Source organism: Sus scrofa, chromosome 8, assembly GCF_054392235.1.
Source record: "Sus scrofa isolate SSC_HxYL_T2T_F1_AM1 chromosome 8, Sscrofa_HxYL_maternal_Yorkshire_Landrace_v2.0, whole genome shotgun sequence".
Classification (NCBI taxonomy): Eukaryota; Metazoa; Chordata; class Mammalia; order Artiodactyla; family Suidae; genus Sus; species Sus scrofa.
Window position 1 is genome coordinate 10,565,662 of NC_139390.1, and position 27,310 is coordinate 10,592,971.

At 42.3% G+C, this 27,310-nt stretch overlaps 1 protein-coding gene and 1 long non-coding RNA gene across 4 annotated transcripts in view; both read left to right on the top strand.

The window, feature by feature from the left end:
* Nucleotides 1–381: 381 nt before the first annotated feature.
* LOC146400311 (uncharacterized) lies at nucleotides 382–21,358 on the top strand. Its single transcript, XR_014812149.1, has 4 exons — nucleotides 382–499; nucleotides 2,920–3,022; nucleotides 15,661–15,832; nucleotides 17,348–21,358. It is a non-coding gene; the product is annotated as an uncharacterized LOC146400311 (long non-coding RNA).
* Nucleotides 21,359–25,005: 3,647 nt separating this feature from the next.
* The window catches only part of C1QTNF7 (C1q and TNF related 7), a 98,671-nt gene continuing 96,366 nt past the window's right edge, over nucleotides 25,006–27,310 (top strand). For 2 of the 3 annotated variants that reach the window (XM_084970657.1, XM_021100291.2), the window contains exon 1: nucleotides 25,006–25,273. Coding sequence is in view for 1 of the 3 variants with exons in the window: in NM_001143702.1 (NP_001137174.1) it covers nucleotides 25,252–25,273 (22 nt within the window). In the remaining 2 variants the exon portion in view is untranslated. The remainder of the gene's footprint in view (nucleotides 25,274–27,310) is intronic. The other variant, NM_001143702.1, reaches the window with a different exon arrangement.

Genomic DNA, 27,310 nt, shown 5'->3' on the forward strand with positions numbered 1-27,310 from the left:
ATGTTCACACATCCATTCCCTTTCAGATACTTTTCCCATATAGATTATCACAGAATATTGGGTACAGTTCCCAGTATTATACAGCATGTCCCTGTTGGCCAGTCACTCCACATACCTCAGTGCGGAAAGCCTGCTGTCCCCCAGGGCCTGTCCCGCTCCCCCTGAGGGATGCACATGATCCTTTTGAGGCCAGCATGACGGCACATTGGCTGCCATGTAAAGAAACCACCAAATCAGGCCATGGATGGAATAGGTCCATTCACACAGCAAATATCCATTGCCCACTGGCATCATGCCAGGGGGTGGCGGCGACTTTGTGAAGAGCCTGGAGTTTCCTGCCAGGGACAAAGTGCCATCATCGAAGGGTTTTGCATAGAGTGCTGAAATCGGAGCTGGGCTGCAGGAAGAAAAGGAAGAGAATGTGTGGTTATCAAATTGGAAAAGAGCGGAACATTTTCTCCCTTGAAAGTTGCGTCGTGTGGGCCTCTTGTTGTCTCTGGTGAGTTCTGTTTGACTTTCTGAATCTCAAAGATTAGAACTTTGCAGGATCCACTGCACGGTAATGGAGAACAAGATCCCGGAGACCAAAAGGACCTAGTTTCCAGTCGTGGCCGTGCCTCTTTTTCAGAGTATAATCTTGGGGCCTTAGGGCCCACATCTGCGAAATGGGAGAAATAATAGTGCCGCCTGTATGGAGTTACAGTGAGAATTTGATGAAGTCACACGTGTAAAAGATGTAGGTCCATGCACGGCCCACAGTAGCCGCTCAGTGAATGCCTGCTAACTGGGGCAGGCGTTGGGTGGGAGAGGGCTGCCAGTTATTGGGTATCTAACCCATGACAAGCACCCCGCCCCCTGCTTAGGCAGGCATGTATTCAGTGAGCTTTCTTAAGCCTCTACGAAGTACCAGGCACTCTTCTAAGGACTGAGGTCACAGCAGTGAAGAAAGCAGAGCAGGAGCACAAGGCCTTACCTTCAGGGAGCTCCTGTTCTAGTGACACTGCTTAATCCTCATAATGTGCCTCAGTCTCCCCATCTGTGAGGTAGTAATTAGGGCTGAACTTTCTTCACGGGCCATCAGGGAAATTTGGTTCTTAAATATAAAGTGTTTCAAACAGCATCCGGGCCAGAGCAGGGGCCATGTAGACGTCGAAATAATAGCTGTTGTTACCATTATCATTCTCATTACCGTAATTATCATTATGGGGATTATCCATGTTTTGTTCCTCCGGCATCAGCTACAGAGCTGACTGTAAGGACTCTTGGCTCTCTTTCACAAAGAGGTCGAGCGGTTTTATTAAAATGACACAGGTAGTAAAGGCAGAGCCAGAATTTGAGCAAAATCTGCCTCCAAAGGGATAGTCTTACTCGCTGCAAACATTACCAGGGATCTGCACATGCCCTTGAGAAAAATTTATTTTATAGACACTGACTAGTACCTCATATATTTCCCTTCCCAGAGTCATTTAAGTTCTTAATAAATAGGTTTCCCTGATTTTTCATGATAAATAACAGAATTAGCAGCGCCTTTGGAATTTTTACTCCCAGGCTGACCTCCGTTAGCCTTATTTATAGACCAGGTAAGGCGGTCAGTGTCAGATCCTGTAACACAAGGAAAGAGCATCTTAAAGGATGGGACAGCTTGCATTGATTACCCATTTTGGACCACAGACCCCTGCATGGTAGTGATTTTATTGTTTTTTCATATGAACCTGTGAGACAATGTTGTATTTCCAAAGTACAAATAGGAATGGGTTGTTGGGTTTGTTTTGTTTTGTTTTGTTTTTGCTTTTTAGGGCTGCACTCATGGTATATGGAGGTTCCCAGGCTAGGGGTATAATCAGAGCTACAGCTGCCGGCCTACACCACAGCCACAGCCACAGCCACAGCCACAGCAACGCAATATCTGAGCCGCATCTGTGACCTACACCACAGCTCACAGCAACGTCAGATCCTTAACCCACTGAGCAAGGCCAGGGATGGAACCCACAACCTCATGGTTCCTAGTTGGATTCATTTCCACTGTGCCACAATGGGAACTCCTGTTGGGGTTTTTGTTGTTATTGTTGTTGTTGTTTTGAAAAGTGACTTTTAAAAGTCTGAACATTTGTTTTTATCTTTCTTCCAGTAATGAATAGCATAGACCTTTTTTCTAAAGACAATTTGAAATCCCCTTTAATCTACAGATTAGCACCTTGTCAGAAATTACATTCTTTCTCTGATAAAAGGGACAAATAAGACAAAGATCAATATTCTGTGTGGTGATGTTTCTCAAAGAGTGAAGTTCAAAGTTAAAGCTGAGAACTTCAGGGGAAAAATATGTAAAGTACATGAGAGGAAAGTAAAAACATGAAGGAGGGAGTTCCCATCATGGCTCAGTGGTTAAGGAATCCGACTAGGAACCATGAGATTGCAGGCTCTATTCCTGACCTGGCTCAGTGGGCTAAGGAGCCGGCGTTGCCGTGAGCTGTGGTGTAGGTTGCAGATGCAGTTTAGATCTGGCATTGCTGTGGCTGTGGCGTAGGCTGGCAGCTGTAGTTCCAATTCGACCCCTACCCTGGGAACCTCCATATGCCGCAGGTGCGGCCCTAGAAAAGACAAAAGACGAGGAAAAAAAAAAAGATAAAGAAAAAAATGGATTAATAATATCTATGCCAAGTCCGGAAATCAACATGGACATATTTTATTTAAGCCTTTGAGTTTCTGTTTGGGTTGAATTCTAATGGCTTTGAACTTTTCCAAAAACTTCTAAAGATATTTCTTCCAGAAGGAGGATGCTTGGTGTGAATGAAGGGATTCAGTGAGATCCATTAATTATTTCAGCTCTTGAATTCCTTGTTAAAGTGTCTGGATTCTTCTAGTGAATGACTCTCCTGCTGTTTAGAATATACCTGAGAAGTCGATTGATTAAAATTACAGGTTCCCTGACCTGATCATATCTTGAAATAGAAGCCCAGCTTCAAGGGTGGAGGTGGGGGAGGAGCTCATACTTTCACCAAGGCCACTGGTGACCCTGAATCAGGTAAGGACACTCTATTTCATTCTTTCCTCACTGGTCCAGGGGCCCCCTTTGTGGATGAAAAAGCCGAGAACCAGAAAAGGGAAGTAACTCACCCTGAATGTTTTTTTACGTGTCACCTGTAGCATATAGAAGTTCCTGGGCCAGGAGAGTGAATCCAAGCTGCCGCTGTGACCTACACCACAGCTGCTGCAATGCTGGGTTCCTTTAACCCACTGTGCCGGGCTGGGATCAAACCCTCACCTCTGCAGCGACCCAACCCACTGCACCATGGTGGGAACTCAGTAATTTTTTTTATTATGGTAAAATATACATAAAACTTATTATGTAACCATGTCTAAGTGTGCAGTTCAATGGCATTAAATGTATTCATACTGTGATGGCGTCATCATTCCCCACTGAAACTCCACACCCACTCAGTAACTCCCTATGCCCCACTCCCTCAGCCCCTAGTAACCTCTCCACTTTCTGTCTCTGTGAATTTGATTCTTCTAAGTACCACAGACAAGCGAGATCATACAATATATAAACTTTTGTGGCTGGCTTCTTTCATTTAGCATAGTCTTCAAGGTTCATCCGTTGTGGAATGTATACAAATTTTATTCTTTTTTATTTTTATTTTTATTGAAGTATAGTTGATTTACAAGGTCGTGTTAGTTTCAGGTGTATAGCAAAGGGAGTCAGGTATATATATTTTTTTCAGAATATTTTACCTTGTAAGTAAGTTATTACAAAATACTGAGTATAATTCTCTGTGTCATACAGTAGGTCCTTGTTGGTTATCTGCTTTATATACGGTAGTGTGTATATATTAGTAGTGTGTATATATCATTTTTAAAGCTGAATAGTATTTCACTGCATGAATGTATAGCTCACATTTTGTTTATCCAGTCATCTACCACTGGACACTGAATTTGCATTTTTAACCGTCTTGGACCAAGAACATGAAATTTCACTTACAAATCTTCATTCTCCCATCCCTTTTATAGGGTTGCCAGACTTAACAAATAAAAATATAGACTTCTCAGCTGAATTTCAGGTAAGATGTATATATTTATATACATGTATATACATATTTGCATATATGTATCTACATATATACATTTGAGTATAAGTATGCCCTTTATACTATTTGAGACATACTAAAAATTATCCATGGTTTATCTGAAATTCAAATTTAACTGCATGTCTTATATATTATCTGGCAGCCCTATGGTCCACAGACAGTAAGAACATAAATCAGGAGGAGATTCCTGTCCACTTGGAACCTTGAGTTGCCAGAATTCTTGTTTTTAAAACTCATCTTAATCAAGATTAATATAAAGCAAGCAAAAGCACAGTATAAGCAGGCAACATTTATATACATCTTCTCTGGTTCCAAAGCCTTGTCTTCGCACTCTCTTTTCAACTCTGCAACCACCATCTCTGTTTTGTAGATAAGAAACCTGAGGCTTGCACTTGGGAGTTCCTAAACTCATGCAAGTGATAAAATCAGAGTTTTTGCTCAAGTCCAAGATTCTCAGTCTTTAAATCCAGTTCTGTTTAACTTTTTATTTTCCACTTTAAGTATAGGAATATAATAGGCTCTGGGGGAACAAGTACCCTCATTCAATGTTGAAGGGGATGCTGAATGGTATTTCACTGCATGAATGTAGCTCACATTTGGAGTTTTATAACTCCTAGAGAGGGAAATTTGGCACTATCTAAAAAACTGTCCATTAACCCAGCAATCCCATATCTAGGAATTTACCCCAAGCATACACTTTCAATATGAAAATACATATGCATGTGATTGTTTATTATAATTTAATGATTTATAATTTAAAGTATTGAAAACTACTTAAATGTCCAAATATAGGCTGTTGGTTGAATAAACTATAAGACATAGGCACAGTGGAGTACTATACAGCTAAAAAAAAGAATGGGGAGCTTTAAGAACAGATATGGAGTAATTTCCCAGAGATAATGTTAAATGATGAAAGCAACATGCAAAAAAATCTATCTTTTGTATAAAAGAGAAGAGGACATAAGAAACATATGTCTGCTTATCTTTACAAAAAGAAATTGAGGAAGAATAAAGCAGAGAGTACTGAATTTGGGGGAAGGAGAACAGGGTGTAGGAAACACGGGAGTGGGGACTTTTTTCTGACTATGCCTTCTACATGGATTTAACTTTCAGAAGCAAGTTCATTTTCTATGTATTTTAAAAATAATCTAAAATCAACAAGGATGGGATGGAGAAAAGAAAACCTAAGACAGAAAACAAATAAAAATTTAAAAAACCCAAAGGGTTTTTTTTGTTGTTTTTTTTGTTTTGTTTTGTTTTGTTTTGTTTTGTTTTGTTTTATGGCCACAGTGAGGTGTATGGAAATTTCCTGGCTGGGGTTGAGTCTGAGCCGCAGTTTCAACTCACCCTATAGCTAGGGCAACACCAGATCCTTTAACCCATTGCTCCAGGCTAGGGATCAAATCTACACCTTTGCAGTAACACAAACTGCTGCAGTCAGATTCTTAACTCACCGTGCCACAGCAGCAACTCCAACCCAAAAGTATTTTAAAGAAACACAAAACTGTACTGTTGCAGGGGGGAGGTGGATAACTAATTCAAGTGACTACGACACTGTGTGTTGATGTGTATCCTTAGTGTTGAGTAGGGTTGAAGACTGGGGAACAACGGATTTCCTCTTAGTTTAGTTCTTTTTTTTTTTTTTTTTTTTTTGCTCAATGGTGCGAGTAAAGCATTTTTAAAACTACTTTACATGTGTAATAGGATTGAGCAAATAATTAATGTGTCATTGATGTGGTCGGTATCTAGGGTTCTCACTAAGGAAGAAGGGAAATTTAAATACGGAACAAGGACGAACCAAAGAGGATGTGGTATACATACACCTTGCAATATTACTCAGCCCTAAAAGAAGGAAACCTTGCCATTTGCAGTAACACAGATGGACCTAGATATTGAAATAAATCAGACAGAGAAAGATAAATCCTGTTCGATGTCACTTATTTGTGGTCTAAAAAATTATACAAATGAATGCATATATACACGACAGAAACTTACGTTGTATATGTCAGTATGCATACATTTTCTAGTTCAGTTCTTATTATTATTGCAACTTTAAAAATGCACATCTAAGAATTGGTGAAATATGGTCTTTATTTACTTGGCCCTTATGATCTGTCTCAGTCCTTTGTAACATCCATTCTGTTTATTTTGCGAATTGCTTTAATTAAAGCCTAGGACAGAGCCTGCCACAAGATGGATGTTGATAACTATTTGCCAAATGAGTGCAGAGACAAATAAGTGACTAATCATTCTCATTTAAAAGTTCAAAGGAGTCCCTGATTTATCATAGTTGTATTAGGATGAGCCTGCCAAAGAATCCCAAGCTTCTAGCCAGATTTGAGTTTAACAGGCTGCTCTCTCCAGCAATGTAAGTAGAATGTCACATGTATTCCTGGGTTTCCACAGTCAAGTTGGTGTCTCCCTCTCCACCAGTGCAGGGAAGACTAAGGTACAAGGACCTGTTGTGACTGCCAGATCCCTAGCTCCTAGGACACATAGTAGTCCCCTGAGTAATGAAAATGGGATTTTTTTTCTGGCATTTTTTCTCAAAATTAACTTGAGACTTTCCCCCTTTTGGCCCAGGACTCTGCTCCCCCATCAGCACTTTCGTGGGTAGCCATCATCGTGGCTCAGTGGTTAAGGAATCCAACTAGGAACCATGAGGATGCGGGTTTGATCCCTGGCCTTGCTCAGGGCATTGCCATGAGCTGTGGTGTAGGTTGCAGACGCGGCTCGGATCCCATGTTGCTGTGGCTCTGGCGTAGGCCGGTGGCTATAGCTCCAATTCGACCCCTAGCCTGAGAACCTCCACATGCCGTGGGAGCGGCCCTAGAAAAGGCAAAAAGACAAAAAAAAAAAAAATTAATATCCATGTGACTTCAGATAAATCGAGGGGAGTTATTTGTAGAAAAACAGAACGTCGAAGACCCAAGTATTCAAATCCAGCACATAATACTTTTGAAATTGAAGAGTTTATCCAAGAGAGCCAAAACTGACCAAAGGACAAATCACCTTGGAGAACCAGCCAGATCAGGTACACAGGAGGCCCACTTTAAGATGTTAAGAGACTGTGGTCTGCTTTGAAATTCAGAATTCAGCCTTCCCTGGACATCAGCTTCACCGCAAACTTACACAAATGTGAATCACTTGCCATTCATGTGGGCTCCTTCCCTGTTTGAGGATAACTCTGACTCCTTTTTTTTTTTTTTTTTTTTGCTTCTTCCTTTGCACATCCAATCAAAATCTCATATCCTCCCCCAGGATTGTGGGGACCTCAGCCACTGCCTTGTCCCTGAATTGCTTCTTGATTGAGAGGTGCCCAGGTGCCAGGCTCCCTAACTCTCTGGTTGCACTGGAAGAAGATTTTAGGGCATAGAAAAGAGAAAACATGGAGAAGATCCCATGCCAACTAGCCTCAAAGCCCTGTATCAGGACCACAGGGCCCGGAGAAATGGTGCTGGAATTAACCCTTTTGCTGTTTATGAACACAACCAACCCAGCTCCTATCTTTTCTTTCCCACGGGAGCATCCCCTGGGCAGGAGGGAGCTCATTTAGTAAACACCACTGAGCTCTCACTCAGTGGTAGGCATTTTTCTAAGGGTGTAACAGGCATTGACTCATTTCATCCTTAAAACAATCCTGTGAATTAGCCACTAATTATACTCACTAAATACTTCCAGCCTTCCGGAAGTTCCTGAGCCTCTGAGGTTGTGTAAGGCCATGCAACCGGTTCTGACCAATAAGATGTCAGCAAAATGATATGTGAGCATTTGATTGCCAGACCCTCCAAAGAGCTCTTTCCCCTTTGCCATGGGCGCCAGCAATGATCAGACGCCAACTGCTCCATTAAGAAGCATTTTTCAGGAATTCCCATCGTGGCTCAGTGGTTAACAAACCCGACTAGCATCCGTGAGGATACAGGTTCGATCCCTGGCCTTGCTCAGTGGGTTAAGGATCCGGCATTGCCGTGGGCTGTGGTGTAAGTCGAAGATGAGGCTCGGATCTGACGTTGCTGTGGCTGTGGTGTAGACTGGCAGCTATAGCTCCAAGTCAACCCCTAGCCTAGGAACTTCCATATGCCGTGAGTGCAGCCCTAAAAAAAAAAAAAGAGAGAGAGAGAGAGAGAGAGAGAGAAGTTGCCTTGGAGGAGGAACATTTAAGATTTAGAACTTGAGTTCTCAACAATGATCAGCAGTTGTCAGGGGGACTATCACATACTATCTCTGAGCCTGATTTTGAAAAAAAAAAAATGGTTGGTAAATTACCTTTATGATTCCTCTGTTCAAGGATGCCTTCCTAGAGACAGCAGTGACGTATAAAGAGGAGCTTGGGAGAGGAGGGGACCAACTACCTGGAAACCACTCAGAAACCATCCCAGGCCTGGCGGCTCCAGGCTCTACTCTCAGTCCACAAGGCTTGGAAGACAGCTGAATCTAGTCGTTGAGCAAAAGTCGGGAAAGCTGGTAGCATCAGAGGGGGCCAGCAAGAGTGGTCTGGAGGAACTCTCTTGTTGCCACTTTCTACATGGTCCTACCTCGGGCCTGGAGGGCAACTGGGTTCCGTGATGATGTGGATCTCTTCTAGCTATGGGAGTCAAGTCCTGCCGAAACCCCTGAACCAGATCCATCAGCCATTTTCTCCTTTGACATTTTAACAACCCAAATGGAAAACTCTTGGGGACCCAGTTACAAAGCATGGTGAGTCATGTCATCAAGTTAAATGATGCCACCTGCATATTCTGTTTCATCTGGATGACTTTTAGACTCTGCTTTTTGCTTAAAAGAGTCTGAACAGCTGGCCACCAGATTCCAGTCTCCAACCCTTGAGTTGTGTTGGCAGCTGATAGTTGGGATAATTTAATGACCAATCCTCACTTAAGTTGGTGCATAGTTACTTCCAAGTTGGACATTTATTATTATGTGGCATTTAAATCCAAGACTAGAGAAGGCTTAAAAAGAGGACAAAGATGGGTCAAGAAAATAGTGCCAAGAATAGGATGGCTAGAGCCAACAGAAGTTTCAGAATTTTTCGTTTAGGACCTTGTGCCTGGAGAAGTAAAAGGAGTTCCCGTCGTAGCTCGGTGGAAACGAATCCGACTAACATTCATGAGGACACAGGTTCCATCCCTGGCCTTGCTCAGTGGGTTAAGGATTTGGCGTTGCTGTCAGCTGTGGTGTAGGTTGCAGACGAGGCTTGGATCTGACATGGCTGTGGCTGTGGTGCAGGCCGGTGGCTACTACTCTGATTCAATGCCTAGCTGGGGAACTTCCATGTGCCTCAGGTGTGGCCCTAAAAAGACAAAAAGCAAAGAAAACAAAACAAAAAACAAATCAGAATAAATATACAAAACTAACCCTGTCTTACAGATAATAGCTCAAAACAAGAACCACATCGCAGCCTATTTCAAGACTTTCTAAACATTTATCAAACATATATCTTTGGTACAATGAGTAGAAGACAACACAAGGCATGTTTAAATATCAATAAACAGTCTTGATTTTCACATTGGTACAGGAGCATTCAATTTTCTGAAGAGGATATACGAGCTGAAAAGAGTCAGAATTCTCAAGATAATTGCAGGAATATTTTCAGTATTTTTCTTTCTAAATCAACTTTATCAAGGTGTAATTCACATGTAATAAAACGCAACCGTCGTACATGACGGTTCAGTGAGTTGTGACAACCATCTACCCTTGTAGTCACCACCACTGTCAAGACAGATAACCTTCCCAGTTACTCCCGAAATTTCAAAATTTCGCTGGAGCCCGTCCCCTGCAAGCCCTTTGCTGTCAGTCCTCACTTCCACCCCGGGGCCAGATGGGCTTGCCTGTTCTAGAATTTCTTATAAATGGAATCATAAGTTTATTCGCCTTTGTATCTAGTTTCTTTGGCTCAGCAAAGTGTTTTAAGATTCATCCGTGTTGTTACACACATCAGCCCTCCATTCTTTTTTCCTCATCATATGAATTTATCACACATGGTTTATTCATTCTCCTATTGATGGACATCTTAATTGTTTCCAGTTTTCTTGGGGAGAAGTATTCTATGACACGGATATACTCTGAACTGTTTATCCACTCAAATGATGGATATTTTGTTTCCGGATTTTGACTGTCCTGAACGAGCGATCTATGAATATTTCTACATTAATTTCTCATAGATGTATATTTTTTTCATTTATCTGGGACAAAGCACCCAGGAATGGAATTGCTGGATTTTGTGACAGAGTTATAGTTAACTTTATATGAAAGCGCCAACTAGTTCTCTAGTGTTTGTAGTTTTCCTCTCCCACCAACACTGTACAAGTTTCTCCACACTTCTCAACTCTTGGTACTGTCAATCTTTGCCATGTTAGGCGGGTGTGGAGTGTTATTATGTTTTTCATTTTCATTTCCCTGGTGACAGGAGCCTATAAGACACTTTTTAAGGTAGGAAGACAGAAGACCTGGACTCAGGTGGAAAGAGTGAAGCTAACGGGTGATTTCCGTATGTTCCAACATGCCTCGGACAGTCGAGGTTTACAACCAGCGTCCTGGTATAATTACCACTGGCATCCCTGTATTAGCTCAGTCTGCCCTGACAAAATACCATGAATGAGGTGGCGTAACAGGAATTTATTTCTCACAGTTCTGGAGACCAGGAAGTCTAAGATCAAGGTGCTGACCCAGTTGGTTCCCCAACAAAACCTCTCTTCCTGACTTGAAGACAGCAACCTTCTCTCTGTGTTCTCATATGATGGAGGGAAAGTGAGAAAGCAAGCTCTCGGGTGTCTCTTCTTCTTCTTCTTCTTCTTTTTTTTTTTTTTTTTTTTGTCTTCTTAGGGCCTCACTCGCAGCATATGGAGATTCCCAAGCTAGCGATCAAATAGGAGCGGTAGCTGCCAGCCTACGCCACAGCTCCAACAATGCAGGATCCCAGCTGCGTCTGTGACCTACACCACAGCTCACGGCAACATCAGATCCTTAATCCACTGAGCGAGGCCAAGGATGGAACCTGCATCTGCATGGATCCTAGTCAGATTCATTTCCACTGGGCCACGATGGGAACTCCTGGTGTCTCTTCTTATGAGGAAACTTATCCCATCATGAGCATCCTACCTTCGCATAAACCTAGTTACTTCCCAAAGCTCTCACCTTTAAATACCATCACATTGGGATTAGGGTTTCAGCATATGATTTTGAAAGAGGAGGACACTTCACCACAGCGCTGTTATTTGGATGAAGTTTTGATGTTGAGTGTGTGATGTGGTCTCTTCTCTCTCCTTCTAAAACCTTGAGTACATATATATTTCTCGCCAATACATTCCAGGTTATATTTGTGTTGGTAAGTCAGTTGCCAAGAGCAGGAGTTACCAATGAGACCCCATCACAGTCATGCTACTATTATTATAAATGTTGATAACATTAAAAAGTATATGGTACTATATGCAATAAACTGCTGAACTCTTAGCTTTCTTCCAGTCTAGTATTTTGGTGTGAAAAACAAAGCCATAAAGCACATGGCAAGTTTAAAGAACCACTGTTATCAATGAAAATATATTATTTCTCATTCTGGCCAATTCTGAAATAAATTTGAGAATTTATTTCTTTTATTTTGACCTTTTATGAATTGAAAGAATCACACTCCACAATCAGGTACAAGTGTATCCATGAAAGCAAAATAAAAGTTGACCCCAGAATTTTGTCCACCCTTGGAATCAAATCCAAGCAAAGAATGTTTTCTTGACTTCCTTCCCATTTTCCTCTTTCCTTCTGGCATCGAATTTCCATCAGGATGTAATAACTTCAGTCTCACCCAGTCTCTCTCCTCCCTGTTAGGAGTCACAGTATGATAATGTCCCGTCTCAAACAATGTTTCCAGTAGCACTTTTTAACTGTTTGAACATTAAGGACCGTGGAGGAAAACAGACATGCACCTGTTAAATGTGCTTCATAACTCTAAGCACATTTTCACAACATAACCTTTCAAATGATTTTACCCTTCTGTGGTTTCATTTGGCAGGTACTTTTTGTTTTTGTTTTTGTTTTTTTGTATGCACATAAATACAAAGTATCATGTGAAGCACCATGGGGATAATGGAAAGTTACAATGAAGGTTAAGATATAATTCTAGCTTTTGAGAAACTAACACTGTCGTGGGGGGGGGGCAGTCACATAAAGAACGATGACATAAAGCAGAAAGTGATAAGTGCCCTGTGGGTGGGATGAATGACTACAGCTTGAAAGTAGTGAGCGTCCTTGTAGGCAGGCTTAGCCAGGACAAGAGAACTATGCATGTAAGAATGCGTAGGCAAGAGGGAAATATGGTGATATTATTTACTAGCTTTGTAAATGCCCATTCCTACCACACTCTGGTCAAGGGGGAGAAGAGCTTTTCTTTTCTCATGCTTAGTGTTGAAGCACAAGGTTTGTTTCAAACTCCAGGAGGGCTTCACGACATTCCATCTTCCACGCCCAAATCCACAAAACCACTGCCAAACTCACTTATTTAAGTAACTGCATGGTCCGCATATTTCAAAAGTCCAATAGGAGGAAGGCAGTGAAATGGACAGGGAGTTTAGGGTTAGTAGATGCAAAATACTACATTTAGAATGGATAAGCAACAAGGTCCTACTGTACAGCACAGTGAGCTATATCCTGTCTCTTGGGATAGACCATGATGGAAAATAATATAAGAAAGAGAATGTGTGTGTGCATGTGTGTGTGTGTGTGTGTGTGTGTGTATATATATATATATGACAGGGTCACTTTGCTATACAGCAGAAATTGGCACAACACTGTAAATCAACTATGCTTAATTTTTAAAAATTGAAAATAAAAAGAAAAGAAGCCCTACAGAATGAAAGATTGGTGGACCTACCTCCGGGCAGATGACTATCCGGTTATTACATGGAAACAGGAAATTAAAAACCACACTCACTGCTAGGGGCAGAGGAAGTGAAAAGGTCCACAAGGCAATGGTCTTCATCCAGCCCTGAGGACAGAAGTCATTCCCCCAAATCAGAAGAGAGCTCAGACAGAAAAGCCGCAGGTGGTCAATGTTATGTCTCCACCCACTAGTGAACTGTGGCCAAAAAATTCCAGTCTTGGACCAAGCAGACCAAGCCTTGGACCAACTTTCTCTCCGTTAGAGGGATAATAGATAAGGAAAGTGTTGCTGAAACTCGGCCTCTGTCCACCGTTGTCAAATAGAAACGCAGAGACAGAGTTTTGGGTGAAGGAGAAAAAGATAGCTTTATTGCTTTGCCAGGCAAAGGGAACCACAGCAGGCTAATGCCTTAAAGACTGTGCCCCCTTTGGAAGGGGTTAGGAGGTGGTTTTATAGTTTGGGAAGTGGAAAATATGGCTGCAGACAAGGATCAGGGTAGAGGCAAGCTTGAATTGTCTTTCAAAGCCAGTGTTGGGTGGCCCCAGGACTGCTTCTGGTGGTCCCCTTCTCCCTGGAATAAAGACTACTTCCTCAAGTAATTCTTCCATTTGTTGGGGGTTTTAGTTCTGCCAAAAGGCTCAAAGATATTGTTATGCATATTCCTTAAGTAGGAACCTGAGCCCTGCCCCAAGGCTGCACTATTGTCTCTTGACTGTTCCTTCCTGGCCTCTGCATCCCCTCCCTTCCCTGACTAGCAACTGCCCTTTGGAACTCAGAGGTCATGGAGACTGATGCTTACGCCCTAAAAACAAGAAATAGAGGACACAGAAAAGGCTATTTGCCTAGGAGCACCACAGGGCACTAGCTTGGATATAAAATGAAGATCATGGAAAGAGAAAGCAGTAGCACTATCTCTGTGAGCAGAGGGATAGAAATATCCCCTTTCTCTCCCTAATTATCATTATCTTAGAACAGTCTCTTCCTAAATCTGCTTCGTTCACTGCTTGTGCCATAATGTGTGCCTCGAAATAAGAATTATTTGAATCAAGCAATTCTTTGGAAAAAAGGGAATATTTTACCCCTAAGTGAAATATGGATTGTACCCATGATATAAATTTTACACATTCTTGGATCCATATCTAATTTGAGTTCGAACATGCAACTTGCTTTGACTAATGAGTCAACAGCAAACATAATGCAAGCAAAAACTTGAAAAATGAGTTGCATACTTCAGCTTCTTCTCTTGGACTCAGTTACATGAGGACACGTCCAGACCATCCTTCTGAGAAGTTAGAGACATGGAACAGAGTGACCTGCCATAGACCTGCCATACATATCCTGGATCAGCCAACAGCCAGCAGACCACAAGACATATGAGGGAACTCCTACTAAGACCAGGAGAACTGCCTAGCCAACCACAGCCACAGACAATGGAACTGCCTGGTCAACTCACAGATTCATGGGGAATAATAAATGGTTGCAGTATTAAAGAACCACTAAAAAGCTGTTTCTAAAGCTGCAGGGTTTTTGTTCATCATCAAAAAGTCTACAAATAAGAGTTCCCATTGTGGTTCAGTGGGTTAAGGACCTGATGTTGCCTCTGTAAGGATGCAGGTTCAATCCCCAGTCTCACTCAGTGGGTTAAGGACCTGGTGTTGCCACAAGCTGTGGCATAGGTTGTAGATGCAGCTCAGATCCTGTTGCCATGGCTGTGGTACAGGACTCAGTTGCAGCTCCAATTTGACCCCTAGCCCCAGAACTTCCATATGCTGCATATGAGGCTGTTAAAAAAAAATCTACAAAAAATGAATGCTGGAGAGAGTGTGGAGAAAAGGGAACCCTCCTGCACTGTTGGTGGGAACCTAAACTGGTGCAACCACTATGGAGAACAGTATGGAAGTTCCTTAAAAAACTAAACATAGAACTACCATATGATCCAGCAATCTCACTCCTGATCATCTATCTAGAGAAAACCATAATTCAAAAAATACATGCACCCCAATGCTCATTGTAGCACTGTTTACAATAGCCAAGACATGGAAGCAACCTAAATGCCCTTTGACAAAGGAATGGATAAAGAAGATGTAGTCCATATGTACAGTGGAATATTACTCAGCCATAAAATAGAATAAAATAATGCCATTTTCAGGAACATGGATGGGCCAAGGAATTACCATAAATGAAGTGAGGCAGACAGAGAAAGACAAATATCATTTGAGATCACTAATATGTGGAATCTAATTTTTAAAATGATACACAACTTACAAAACAGAAACAGATTTTGAAACTGAAGTTCCAGTTACCAAAGGGGATACTGGGGGAGGGGGGATAAATTAGGAAGTTTGGATTGACATGCATGTATATAAAATGGATAAGTAACAAGGACAAATTTATAGCACACGGTAACCTACTCCATACTGTGTAGTAACATATATGCAAAAAGAATCTGAAAAGGAATGGATATATGTATGTGTGTAACTGATTCTCTTTGCTGTACACATGAAACTACACATGTTTGTAAGTCAACCCTACTCCAATAATGTTTATTTTTTAAAAAAATGGTACAACCTCTATGGAAAACATTATGGAGGTACCTTAGAAAACTAAATATAGAAATAGCATATGACCCAGCAATCCCACTCTTGGACATATATCCAGGCAAAACTTTCCTTGCAAGAGACACATTCACCTGTATGTTCACTGCAGCACTATTCACAATAGCCAAGACATGGAAACAACCTAAATGTCCATTGACAGATGGATGGATTAAGAAGATGTGTATATATACACAATGGAATACTACTCAGCCATAAAAAAGAACAAAATAATGCCATTTCCAGCAACATGGATGGAACCAGAGACTCTCATATTAAGTGAGGTAAGTCAGAAAGAGAAAGACAAACACCAGGTAATATCACTTACATCTGGAATCTAATTTACGGCCCAAATGAACCTTTCCACAGAAAAGAAAATCCTGGACATGGAGAACAAACTTGTGATTTCCAAGGGGGAGGAAGTGGGATAGACTGGGAATTTGGGATTAATAGATGCAAACCATTGCCTTTGGAATGGATGAGCAATGAGATCCTGCTGTATAGCACTGGGAACTATATCTAGTCACTTATGATGGAGTGTGATAATATGAGAAAAAGGGATGTATACATGTATGTGTGATTGGGTCACATTGCTGTACAGTCAAAAATTGACAGAACACTGTAAACCAGCTATAATGGAACAAAATACAAATCATTAAATAAAAAAAATTAATTTTTAAAAAGCTGCAGTTTTTTAGCATAGAAATAGCTAAGTGACAAACCCTTTTTGGAAACTGCTGTGGACTTGTGTCCCCCAGAATTCACACTGAAACCCTAACCCCCAATGTGATAGTCTTTGGAGATGGAGACTTTGAAAGGCAATTAGCTTTAGATGAAGTCATGAGGGTGGGCCCTGATAATAGATAGGATTAGTGCCATATAAGAAGAGGAAGAGACACAAGTGGCTCTCTCTCCCCACCATGTGAGAACACAATGAGAAAAGCCAGGAAGACAACCCTCATCACAGCTTGTCCATACTGGCACCTTCCAGAACTGTGAGAAGATAAAAGCCTATTGTTTAAGCCACCAGTTTATGGCATTTTGTTATGACAGCCCAGAAGACTATGACAGATTTTGGTACCCAGCTGTAGGGTGCTGCTGTAGCAAATACCTAAATGCATGGGAACAGCTCTGGAACTGGGTAATGGGTAGACGTTGGAGGCATTTGAGATGCATGAGAAATATGGACATTAAAGGTGATGCTTATGAGCTCTCAGACAGAAGTGAGAACATGACACTGGAAACTGAAGGAAAGGTAATCTTTGTTACAAACTGTCAAAAAAAAAAGAATTTGGTTGAATTGAATTTTAGTTTTTTGGAAAGTTGAATTGGTGAGGAATGAAATTGAACATTTAGCTGGGGAGATGTCTAAGCAAAGTGCTGAAAAAGTGGCTTGGTTCCTCCTGGCTGCTTAGAGTAAAATATCAAAGGAAAAAGATGACTGGAAGAAGGAATTACCAAGGCAAAGGGAGCCAGAATTTGAAGATTTAGAAAATTCTCAGCCAATCTATATTGTAAAAAAAAAAAAAAACAAAAAACAAAAAACACTAGAAAGCTTGCTCTGAAAACACTAAGGGTATATATAACACTATATGATAAAGACCTCAAAGGTAGAATTCATGAACTTAATCAGCTATCTCAGCAGAAAGCCATGAATAGATATGAGATGATGTCAGCAGAGACACTGCCAGTTTAGGACAGAAAATGTGGGAAGGGATGAAGGAAGGCTGTCAGGCATCTTGGCTTTTACCAGGTGGGACCACGGAGCTATTTGGCTGTAACTGCATGCTGTCTTTCAGGAAAATCTTAGAAGAATCTCCAAGGCAATGCAGAGACCCACGGGGCTGCCGCTCTCACCGCAGACCCAGAATGCACAGGTGCAGAAGGCAAAGCTGTCTCCACCTTAGTTTCACAGGATGGGCCCACCAGCAGCAAAGCCACATGTGTGAGGTCATCCCACGAAGACCCAGGTATTACAACCCCCACCACCACTGCCGCCAAGTGAGTCTGAAGAACAGAGCGTCCTACCAAAGAGAGTGAGTCTAGAGCCTTTAGATCTAACGCACACTGACATGCTATGTTTTAGACTTGGTTGGGGCCGTCACTTTCTCCTTCCTTCCTATGTCTTCCTTTTGGAATGAGATGGTCTATCTCATGCCTGTTCCATTCTTGTACTTTGGAAGTATGTAATTTATCTGGTTTCACAGGTTCACAGCTGGACAGGAATTTTGTCTGAGGATGAGTCCAAGTTCAAGTCTCACCCACATTTCATTTGATGATTTTTAGATGAGAAGTTGTACCTGAAACTTCAGTTGATCCTGGCATGAGTTAAGAGTTTGTGGGCTATTGAGAGGACATGTATGTATATCTGTGTGTAAGAATAGCTTGAACTTGGAGAGGGAATCAGGGGAAGAATGTTAGGGACTGAGTTGTGTTCCCTGAAAATGCATATATTGAAGTCCTAACAGTCCGTGTGATGGTGTTTGGAGATAGGCAGTTAATTAGGTTTCAATGTCATGAAAGTAGAATCCTCATGATGAAATTAGTGTCCTATAAGGAAAGGAGGAAACCCCAGGCCTACCTCTCTCTACCATGAGAGGACACGGCATAAAACACCCTATACAGGCTGAGAAGAGACAGCTCACCAGAACCCGACCATGCTGGTGCCCTGATCTCAGTCAGACTTCCAGCCTCCAGAACTATGAGAAAATCAATGTGCATTGTTTAAGCCACCACTTTCCTAGAGATCCCTGTGTATAACTAGTATCATGCAAACTTGACCATTTGCATCCCTCTCCATGGAACATTTCAGAATATGATGTCACAGACAACAGTCTGGGGAGACACGGCGATGAATAAATTGCAGTAAATAATGCCCCCAGATGTCATATTTTGGAGACATAATCAAGAAAGGACAATCAGGATTTGATGGAGGGATGTTTGGGGGAAGCAGAAGGGTGAGTGAGAGGAATAACATTTATTTAAAAGCCTGAGAACCCGAGAGGGTTGTGGTATTAATGACAGAATTAGGCAACTCAGGAGAAGAGGGTCTGAGGGAAAATCATTTTGCCTTAGAGATATTAATGTGACGGGAAGATACTATTTCCAGGAAGTACGATTCAGCAGGCATCAGAAACACCAAAATGATGCCAGGATAGAGACTGGATGTTAAATTCTAGATTAGAATTTAATTAATTCTAGATTATATTCTAAATGGTGAATGACTAACTCATGAAAGAAGATTCTGCAGGAGAGAGAAAGCCAGATGCTGAGGGAGGCACCTCAAGGGGACTTGATATGGGTGAGCCATACAGACAGAGGCCAAGGGTGGGAAATTTTTCGGGTACATTTTAAGGCAGAGATGAGACTAGACTGCAAACTGTTGATTTCTTGATAACACTACAACACTGCCCATGAGTCATTTGGTCATTACTTGAATATTGGTTCACCAGAGGGCAAGCAGCCAAGATGGTAACCTAACTGCCATCATGTTGCATGAAGAAGAGTTGGCAGAGTCAGAATCATTGAACTTGGAAAAAAGGAAGATGAAGTTGTGGGGGGAGGGGCAAGGCTTCGCGTGGCCTTTGGACATGGTAAAGGCTTTTATGGGTGGCAAATGAAAGCAGGAATGGTCACTGTTACTCAGGAGATTCTCCTATGCCTTGTGAAGTAGTGACTCCTTTCCCTGGGAATCATCAATAGAAGAGGAATGGCCAACTGCCAAGGCCATGGAGGTAGATCATCAGTAGTATGAGCGTGAATTCAAACACCCTCAAGTCTTCTTCCAATTCCAAAGACTTCTTCCAAGTCGTCTTCTTCCCATGATCAATAAACAAATCATCTCCTTTCCTTATTTTGACTGTTTGCAATAAACTGATTTGCTGCTGCTCTGTATCACTAAGAAAGTAAAAAGGGGGCTTGAGAATTGTTCCCCAGCACCCAAATCCAGGAAAGGTAAGCTAGACACTGCAAACTCAAAGAAATGGCTTCTGCCCTCTCAGTGCCTCTGATCTGCAGCAGTGATGGGCACAAAGTACCCATCTATGTACCACCTGATAATTTAGAGAAGATCAGCTGTACCTTGAAGTTGAGACTGAATTACAGTCAGCCCTCCATATCCAGGGGTGCCACATCTGTGGATTCAAGCAACTGAGGAGAGAAAAAAAATTTTTTTAAAGTTCCAGAAAGTTCCAAAAAGCAAAACTTGAATTTGCTGCATACCAACAACTGTTAACATAGTTTTAAACAGTATTTACAACAAGTTACATAGCACTTACATTGTACTGGGCATTATACCTATTCTGGAGATGATTTAAAGTATGCAGGGAGGGGAGTTCCCCTTGTGGTTCAGTGGTAACAAACACAACTAGTATCCATTCAGACACGTGCTCAATCCCTGGCCTCGCTCAGTGGATTAAGGGTCTGGGGTCGCCGTGATCTGTGGTGTAGGTCACGGACATGGCTTGGATCTGGAGTTGCTGTGGCTGTGATGTAGGTTGGCAGCTGCAGCTCTGATTTGACCCCTAGCCTGGGAACTTCCATGTGGCCCTCAAAGGAAAAAATAAATAAATAAAATTTTTTTAAAAAGAAAGAAAGAACATTTCATTTGGTCTCCAATCTCCAAACTTTAATAATGTCTTCCAAGAGGAAGAAGAAGTTTCCCACAAGGTTCATTTCTCCTTTGGCCTCTTCCTTGAGGTCTTCATGTTTGATAAAACACAGCAAAGGCCTTATTATAAAATCTAGATGAAGTCACCTGGGTTTCAGGATATAATTTGAGACTTGGCTGCTTGATGCATGCAAAGGAGAAGAAATAAAGTCAACTGAAAGAACACAAAGCTTATGTATGAACAATGTTCAAACTTTATAATTACATTCAGATAGGGAAGCACATGCTTTCCAAGAAAAACAAGTGTCTGCCTCTAAGCGTTTAAAGTATCTTTCAGAAGTAACTGGTACTCATCTCCTATGCAATGGATGCTGAATGAAATACATGACATAAGTATATTCAAGCATATTCTCTTCATTTGTCATCGAGAATGTGTTTTACCCAGTATTTAAGAGGTACTGGAATCTGACAACCTAGGTTTAAATCCCAGCTTTGCTACTTACTGGCTGTGTGACCTGGAATTAGTCACCTAACCTCTCTGGGCTTTAGGTTCCCCAACCATAAAATGAGGATAATGTTAGTATCTCTACCTTACAGGATTGTTAAAAGGATAAAATGAGTTGATACATTTACAGAGCACATGAAACAGTACCTGGTACATAGTCAGTGCTCAATGAATGTTTGTAGTTGTTGTTGCTGTTGCTTCACAATAGCGGAAGAGAAAAGAGTCTGACTCTTTTAAAAAGCGTTTGTGGAATGAAGGGAGTCACAGGTCTACTAGAAACTGCTCAAAATAGGTAGAAATAAAATATATCAATTAGGTCCTTCTGTGCCTCAGTTTAGAGCATTCCAAAGCCAGTATAAAAAAAACACATGGCCTGGTGGGAGGGCAATTTGTAGGAAAATTAGCTCTTGGCCAGTATTAACGAGGTATTTGTCCATTTCTCCTGGGGCACAGCCTGGAACAGCGAATGTCAGGATGATTGCCTTGTTCTGTATACACAGTAAAACAAATGTTTGGGTAGTGGCGGTTATACTAGTTAAATGCTAAGAAGAGTACTTAACTTCTAACTTGTAATTTATAACTTTCTTTATCCTCTGGCTTGAAGGTTGCTTGTGAAATCTAACAGTAAACCGTTGGGCAATTTTCTTAATAAATGTGTATATTTTTAAAGACAGGGAATAAATTTTGGTTTCAGTATCTCTTTCTGCCACTCATCTTTCCACGGTTTCCAGTTTACTTTGCCCATTAGCACGCAATGGAGAAGACAAATTTATGGAAGCACTCACAATGGCATTGGGCTAGATTCATTTTGCGAGAGCAAGAAAGTGTGAGATTATGGCTAATATAAAAATTACTATCATTTGTCACACACCTATTATTGTGCCAGGCCCTGTTTAGCGTTTTTTTTTTTTTTTTTTTTAAGGGCCACACCTACGCATATGGAAGTTCCCAGGCTAGGGGTCAAATCGGAGCTGCAGCTGCCAACCTATACCACAGTCACAGTAACGCCAGATCCGAGCCACATCTGCACTGCAGCTGGTGGCAATACCGGGTCCTTAAACCACTGAGCAAGGCCAGAGATTGAACTTGCATCCTCATGGATACTAGTTGGGTCCTTAACCCACTGAGCCACCACAGGAACTCCCTCCTGCCCTGCATTCTTCCCATCTACTCTCTCACTTGCTCTTCCAAGAATCTTTCAAGATCAGGATCTGTAGGAATCGATGCTAGCTAACGCTGACAAAGAAACCCCCAAACTCAGTGGGGGAACTCAATATAGGTTTGCATATTATTCAATAATGGCTGATGTAGGTCATGCAGCTCTCTTGGATAGCAATTCTCTAAGGCATGCCTTGGGGTGTGGGGCTCTGACTACTATGGGGCTTCAGGACCTCTAAGTCTTTGGCTTCTTGCCAGGTAGACAGGAGCGAGAGAAAGAATGTGGAGTAGCAGCAGTTTCTAAACATCACGGCCCACAATTAACCTCCCTTACTTCTGTTCACATCCCATTGGCCAGAAATCAGTCACGTGGTCAACTGAACTGCAAGGGAGGCTGGGGGATGGTGAGGAAAATATAGACAGCAGTAAATCCTAAGAGTACCTGCCATAATTTACTCTCTGGTCATGAAATATCTATTTCTATCTTTCGTTCCAAGCACAGGGTGTATTTATCATCGCCAAAAGAAACAATGTCAAGTTCCATCTGATCACTGCAACCAGCTCAAGGTCCAGGACTCCTGGGTGTGGTTAAGTTCTTGTCATAAGTCTGGATGTGGCATTTCTTGATCCAGTGTTCTATGAATTAAAAGGAAAGTGATGGATAAACCAAAATAACAAGTGTGCACCCACTCGCCCACCCATACACACAGTACAAATGATATAACATTTGTACTTATAATTATAATAAAATATTATAAAACATTATAAAAATAAAATAGAAAAATTATAATAAAATATTAATTATAATAAATATTGTGATTATAATTATAAATAAATATATTATATTAAATGCATATTGAATATAATTATAAATAAAGATAATCATAATAAAAATTCCTTTCCAGAAAATAAAAAAGAGTGAGAAAGTGGGAGACACACAGCAGCCACCGATGCTGCATATGGCCAGGCTGACATACCCACCCTCTGCCTTGTGGGTGGAGAAAGTTCTGGATACAGCCCTGGATCTGCTCTCTTAGGGAACTCCCTGCCTGTTTTTCTCCACGGTCAGCAGTTCTTTCTCCTGAGAGTGTCCTCTCGACCATCGCTGAGGTGTGTGTTGAGGATCTAGCCCTCCAGGCAGCCAAGAGTCCACCTCCTGCTGGTAGAAGAGGTGGTTTTCAGTCTCTTGAGACATTCTTCATCCAGGCTTATGGTTATCTTGGCCATATTAGTCCCCTGAAAAATTGGCAGGCTCTTGCAAGCCATCAAATCTATGTACTGTCTCTCGATCCCTTTTATTTCTGTCTGCAAGCCACTTCTTTGCCCAGGCTCATCTCATTTGCGAAACACCTTTGCCAAACGCAGTGCATAGCGGCCAACACAGTCAACTAATGATTCCCTCCCCCCATTCTCTCCTCCGAGAGCTACAAGGTCATTTAACACACACGCCTTTCAAGTTGTAGTAGTTGTCAGGTTCACTACATGTCTTGCCACTGCAAAACATCGCATCTCACCTTTCCAGCCTTTGGTCATCAGTTTCCTTGCCATCCACATCCTGACTATTAGGCCAATGGCACCAAGTTTAGATTTTGTTAGAGCTGCATCCCACGTCCATTACCGATTTGGGGACTAAACAACATAGGTGCTGTGATAAATCACAGTGACTCATACACAAGTTTTGCTAAGTGCCTTATGCCCAGTGAGGTGCTTATTACAGAAAAATGCATTATTAAGTGTGTCTAGGCAAGTAGGTTGTTTTAACAAATTTGTACTTAATCTTTCACAATTAAGGAAACTGATGCTTAAAGAAATTATGTAACTCATCAGAGGTCACATATCTGGAATAGTTAGTCCAGGTCTGTGACCACCACCTGTGCTTGTGCCTCCAGCCATCTCCTCAGTAGAAGCCAGAACAAAAATATGCTCGACTTTCTTCTCTGCTTTTCCAGCAAAGGAACCTGAAACCTGACCATTTCCCTGTAGTTTTAGATCTTGTTTCTCTTTGCACTATTTCAGAGGTAGTGCCTCTGTTCATAACAGTTACTTAAGATGACTCAAAAGCACCATGGAAAATAATCTATAGTTTTTGAAATAATGAATGAGGTTTTTCTCTTGAAATTTGTTTGCATAAATTTACACAACGAGCTTACTTACTAAGTCATGCCTGTGTCAACATTTCTTTTCTTCACTGAATGGTTTATTTATTTAATGAATGTTTTCTGTATTCATCCAGGGCATTTTATTACACCATAATCATTCATTAAATCTGGCAAAGGTACCAAAAATGTCCTATGCTCATCCTTTTCACAGGCTTTGACATATTAACCTTCCTTATGGAAGCATACCTGCAAAACAAATTGTCAAAACTGTTGGTTGATCTGCACCTATGCAATATTTTATTTAGTCAATTAATATTTGTTAAGCACTTAATATCTATCAGGCTTTGCAATAGACTATAAATATTTTTTAAATCACCATTTTCAGTAGACCATATAAATTGGCTGGAATTTCAACTCACCCGTGTGTGTGTGTCTGTGTGTGCGTGTGTGTGTTTAATGGCAGTTGGGAAACGGTGGTGGAAATGGTAAAAATTGCTGACATCGGTTACAGACTTAATGTCAGAAGATTTATTCAGCTACAGGGACAGACTGCAAAGCAGATTCCTGCCCAGAGGCTATGATTTGCCTACAGGATAAGGGTTAAAATAAGGCTAATTCAAATAACATCACTTTAGAGATTCCCCCCCCCCCTTAGGAAAATAGAAGGTTCACTCATTTAAATTTCCAAACAGAGTAAGGGAGGAATTGTATGGAAATAATCGTGTCAGCCAAAGTGATGTTTAAACACAATTTCATTAGCATCATTGCTCCATAAGCAGGAACCTAAACTTTCCTACGGGCTTTCTGTTTGCCAGAAGAGGACATCACTCCGTCTTAAGGTATCACTTTAAAAGGCAAAAGCCACTTGAAGGAACCCGGTGAAAAGAGCAATGGATAAAAGAGAGAAAGAGTACTGTTTAGATATCTGAAACCTTTGCTTCTCATTTGCCTCAGTCTGGGCTTTGCAGAAAAACGTCACCCACTCCCACTCATTCCTAACGAGAGTATATATTAAGCTCTTTGAAATGTGAGTATTATGGGAAGGATCGCAGTTGCTTTAAATTATAGAAGTTGGCAAGTGCTTGGGAGGCGCGGGAGGTTGTTTAAACTGAGAAAGACAGTTGCAAAACTTCGGACGACAGCATGAGCTCCAAGCTTCAAAAGGATTCTCACGCGCGGAGGAGCAGTTTATTTTTCATCAAGTTATCTTCCGTGTCTTTTTGAAGCAGCTTCGAAGCATAAACACCTATTTCTGCTTTAAACTTTTTTAATGGTTTCTAAATTCATGGGACAACCAAAGCCAGAAAGCCTCACGCTTTGGAGGAGCATTTGATGTCAGCAATGCCTAGAAAAGGTAAGCTTCGGTTTTTCACTGCAATTTTTCTCTTTTTCCTTGCTATTCGGCCTTTGTCAAGAATATTTACTAGAAGGGCTTAAGCCAGCTACTTGTAGAGAAATGGAGGACTTGTAGAAAGTATATCAGCAAATGATACGTCAGACATTGGAAAACCTCAGCAGTTTCTCGATTTTCTATTCCGCTGGACGCAGGAAGCTCTGTGAACTATCTTTGACTATGTGAAAAATGCCATTTCCCTCAGAAAATGTGTGCGGGTCTTCCCAATCTCCAATCTGATATGCCTAGCATTCGCCAGTATTGCGGTGGGCTCGTTTATTGTCAAGGTCAGCCTATCTGTGTTTTCTTATCCTTATATGCAACTCAGCTTCCGGAGCTATGACCCCTCTATTAACTCAGAAATCTTTCCCACGGAAGAGTTTCACATTATTCCAAAAATTCTCTGAAGGATGCTTACTCTGATTTCTTATCAGCTTGCCTATGCTTTTCAAAGTGAAATAGATCTTTCGACTTTGCTCTGTAATGACACAAGAGGATGTCACAGATATTATGTCCTGGGCAGGGGAGAAAAAAAAGTTCAGCTCCAAGTCTGAGGTCGCGGTGGACTGGCAATGCTAGCATCTGAATGGGGTGGCTGTGTCTCCTTGATTATGTCCCAGAAGCAGGAAGGGAGCAGAAAGGCTGAGGCAGCCCTGGGTTTTCTACGTCCGAGTCATCGGAGAAGCATCTTGTGGTTTGAGGGGGACAGCCACGTAAATGTGTGACGTGTTGTTCGTCTTACCTGAGAAAGTCTCCGTTATAAGTGTTGCCATCTTTCCCAGGCAGAATCCCCGGTGCAAAACAATTAAAAATAAATAAATAAATAAAAAATAAAAGGCATCCACAGGGATCTGCAATTGCCCCCAGCAGGCTGCGATTTTAGCCAAGCCCACCTTCATCCCCCACGCGCACCCGTGTACTCCCTGGCAGAGGTTAAAGAGCCCTGTGCGTTTGCTGGAGCTCGAGTGGTTTGGGACATTTGGGCGACCTCCGTCTGCGAAACCCACTGCTGCAGAAACCCTATCAGCAAACCGGTTAGGCCTGGGTGAGAATGTGACCTGCCGTCCCAGAGGCATCACTCTTGAGGTGCAAAGGGCCCTACCTTGCTTGACTGTACCAGCTGTTGAGGTTTCTGGAATGTTTTTCCTTCTGCGTCAAATTCTAATGACATGAAGTGGCGCACAGCCACCTCCCCCTGCCTCCTGTGGTCTCGGGGAAAGGAAAGAGATTAAAATCAGGGAGAAGGACAGGACTGTAGAAAACGGGGAAGGCGGCTCCATCCGCTCATGGCAAGGTGGCGGCGGACACAAGCCGTTCTTTGTTTGCTCCATCCGCAGTTGTGAGTGGAGGCTGTGAGGGACCCAGCGGACCGCTTCTCTGTCCCTCTCCTTCCCGGGTCTTCTCTGCCCTCCCCTCTCCCTCCTCTCCTCTCCAGCCATGCATCCTCAAGAGAGGGAACAGTGGGCTGGACAGAGGAGATTAGCATCTCCTCCTCTTGGCCATCCCCAGGTCAGTTGGGGAAGCCCCCACCCTCTTTGGAGGGGGTCTCCAGGACCGCACCCCATGACCTCATCGTAGGCAGCCAAACAGATGGGGTGGCCAGGGCTTGCGTGGCGCCTGAGTGCACCCCGGGGATGGGTGCGGCCACGAAATGCGCCGAGTGGCATGACTGACGTTGACTGCCTGCCGGGGCGAGGAGCGCACACTTCCCATCTCCGGCTCCGGCGCAGGCTGGCGGTGTTTCTGGAAGCCAGACCCGCCAGGCCCCGCCTCTGGGCCCGGGGAGGCCCCAAAGAGGACACAAACAGAAAGGCAATTAGAGTTGCTAATGAAGCCCCAAGCCAGCTGACTCATCTGCGGCTCAGCCACTGGGGAGGGGGGGTGGGGGGCTTTGACATGAAACCTGGACAGGGCCCTGGAAAGGACAGGTCAGGGTTGTCCCAAAAAAAGAGGGCAGATGAGAGGCCCGGGGTGACCTAATCATGTCTCCTCACCTCA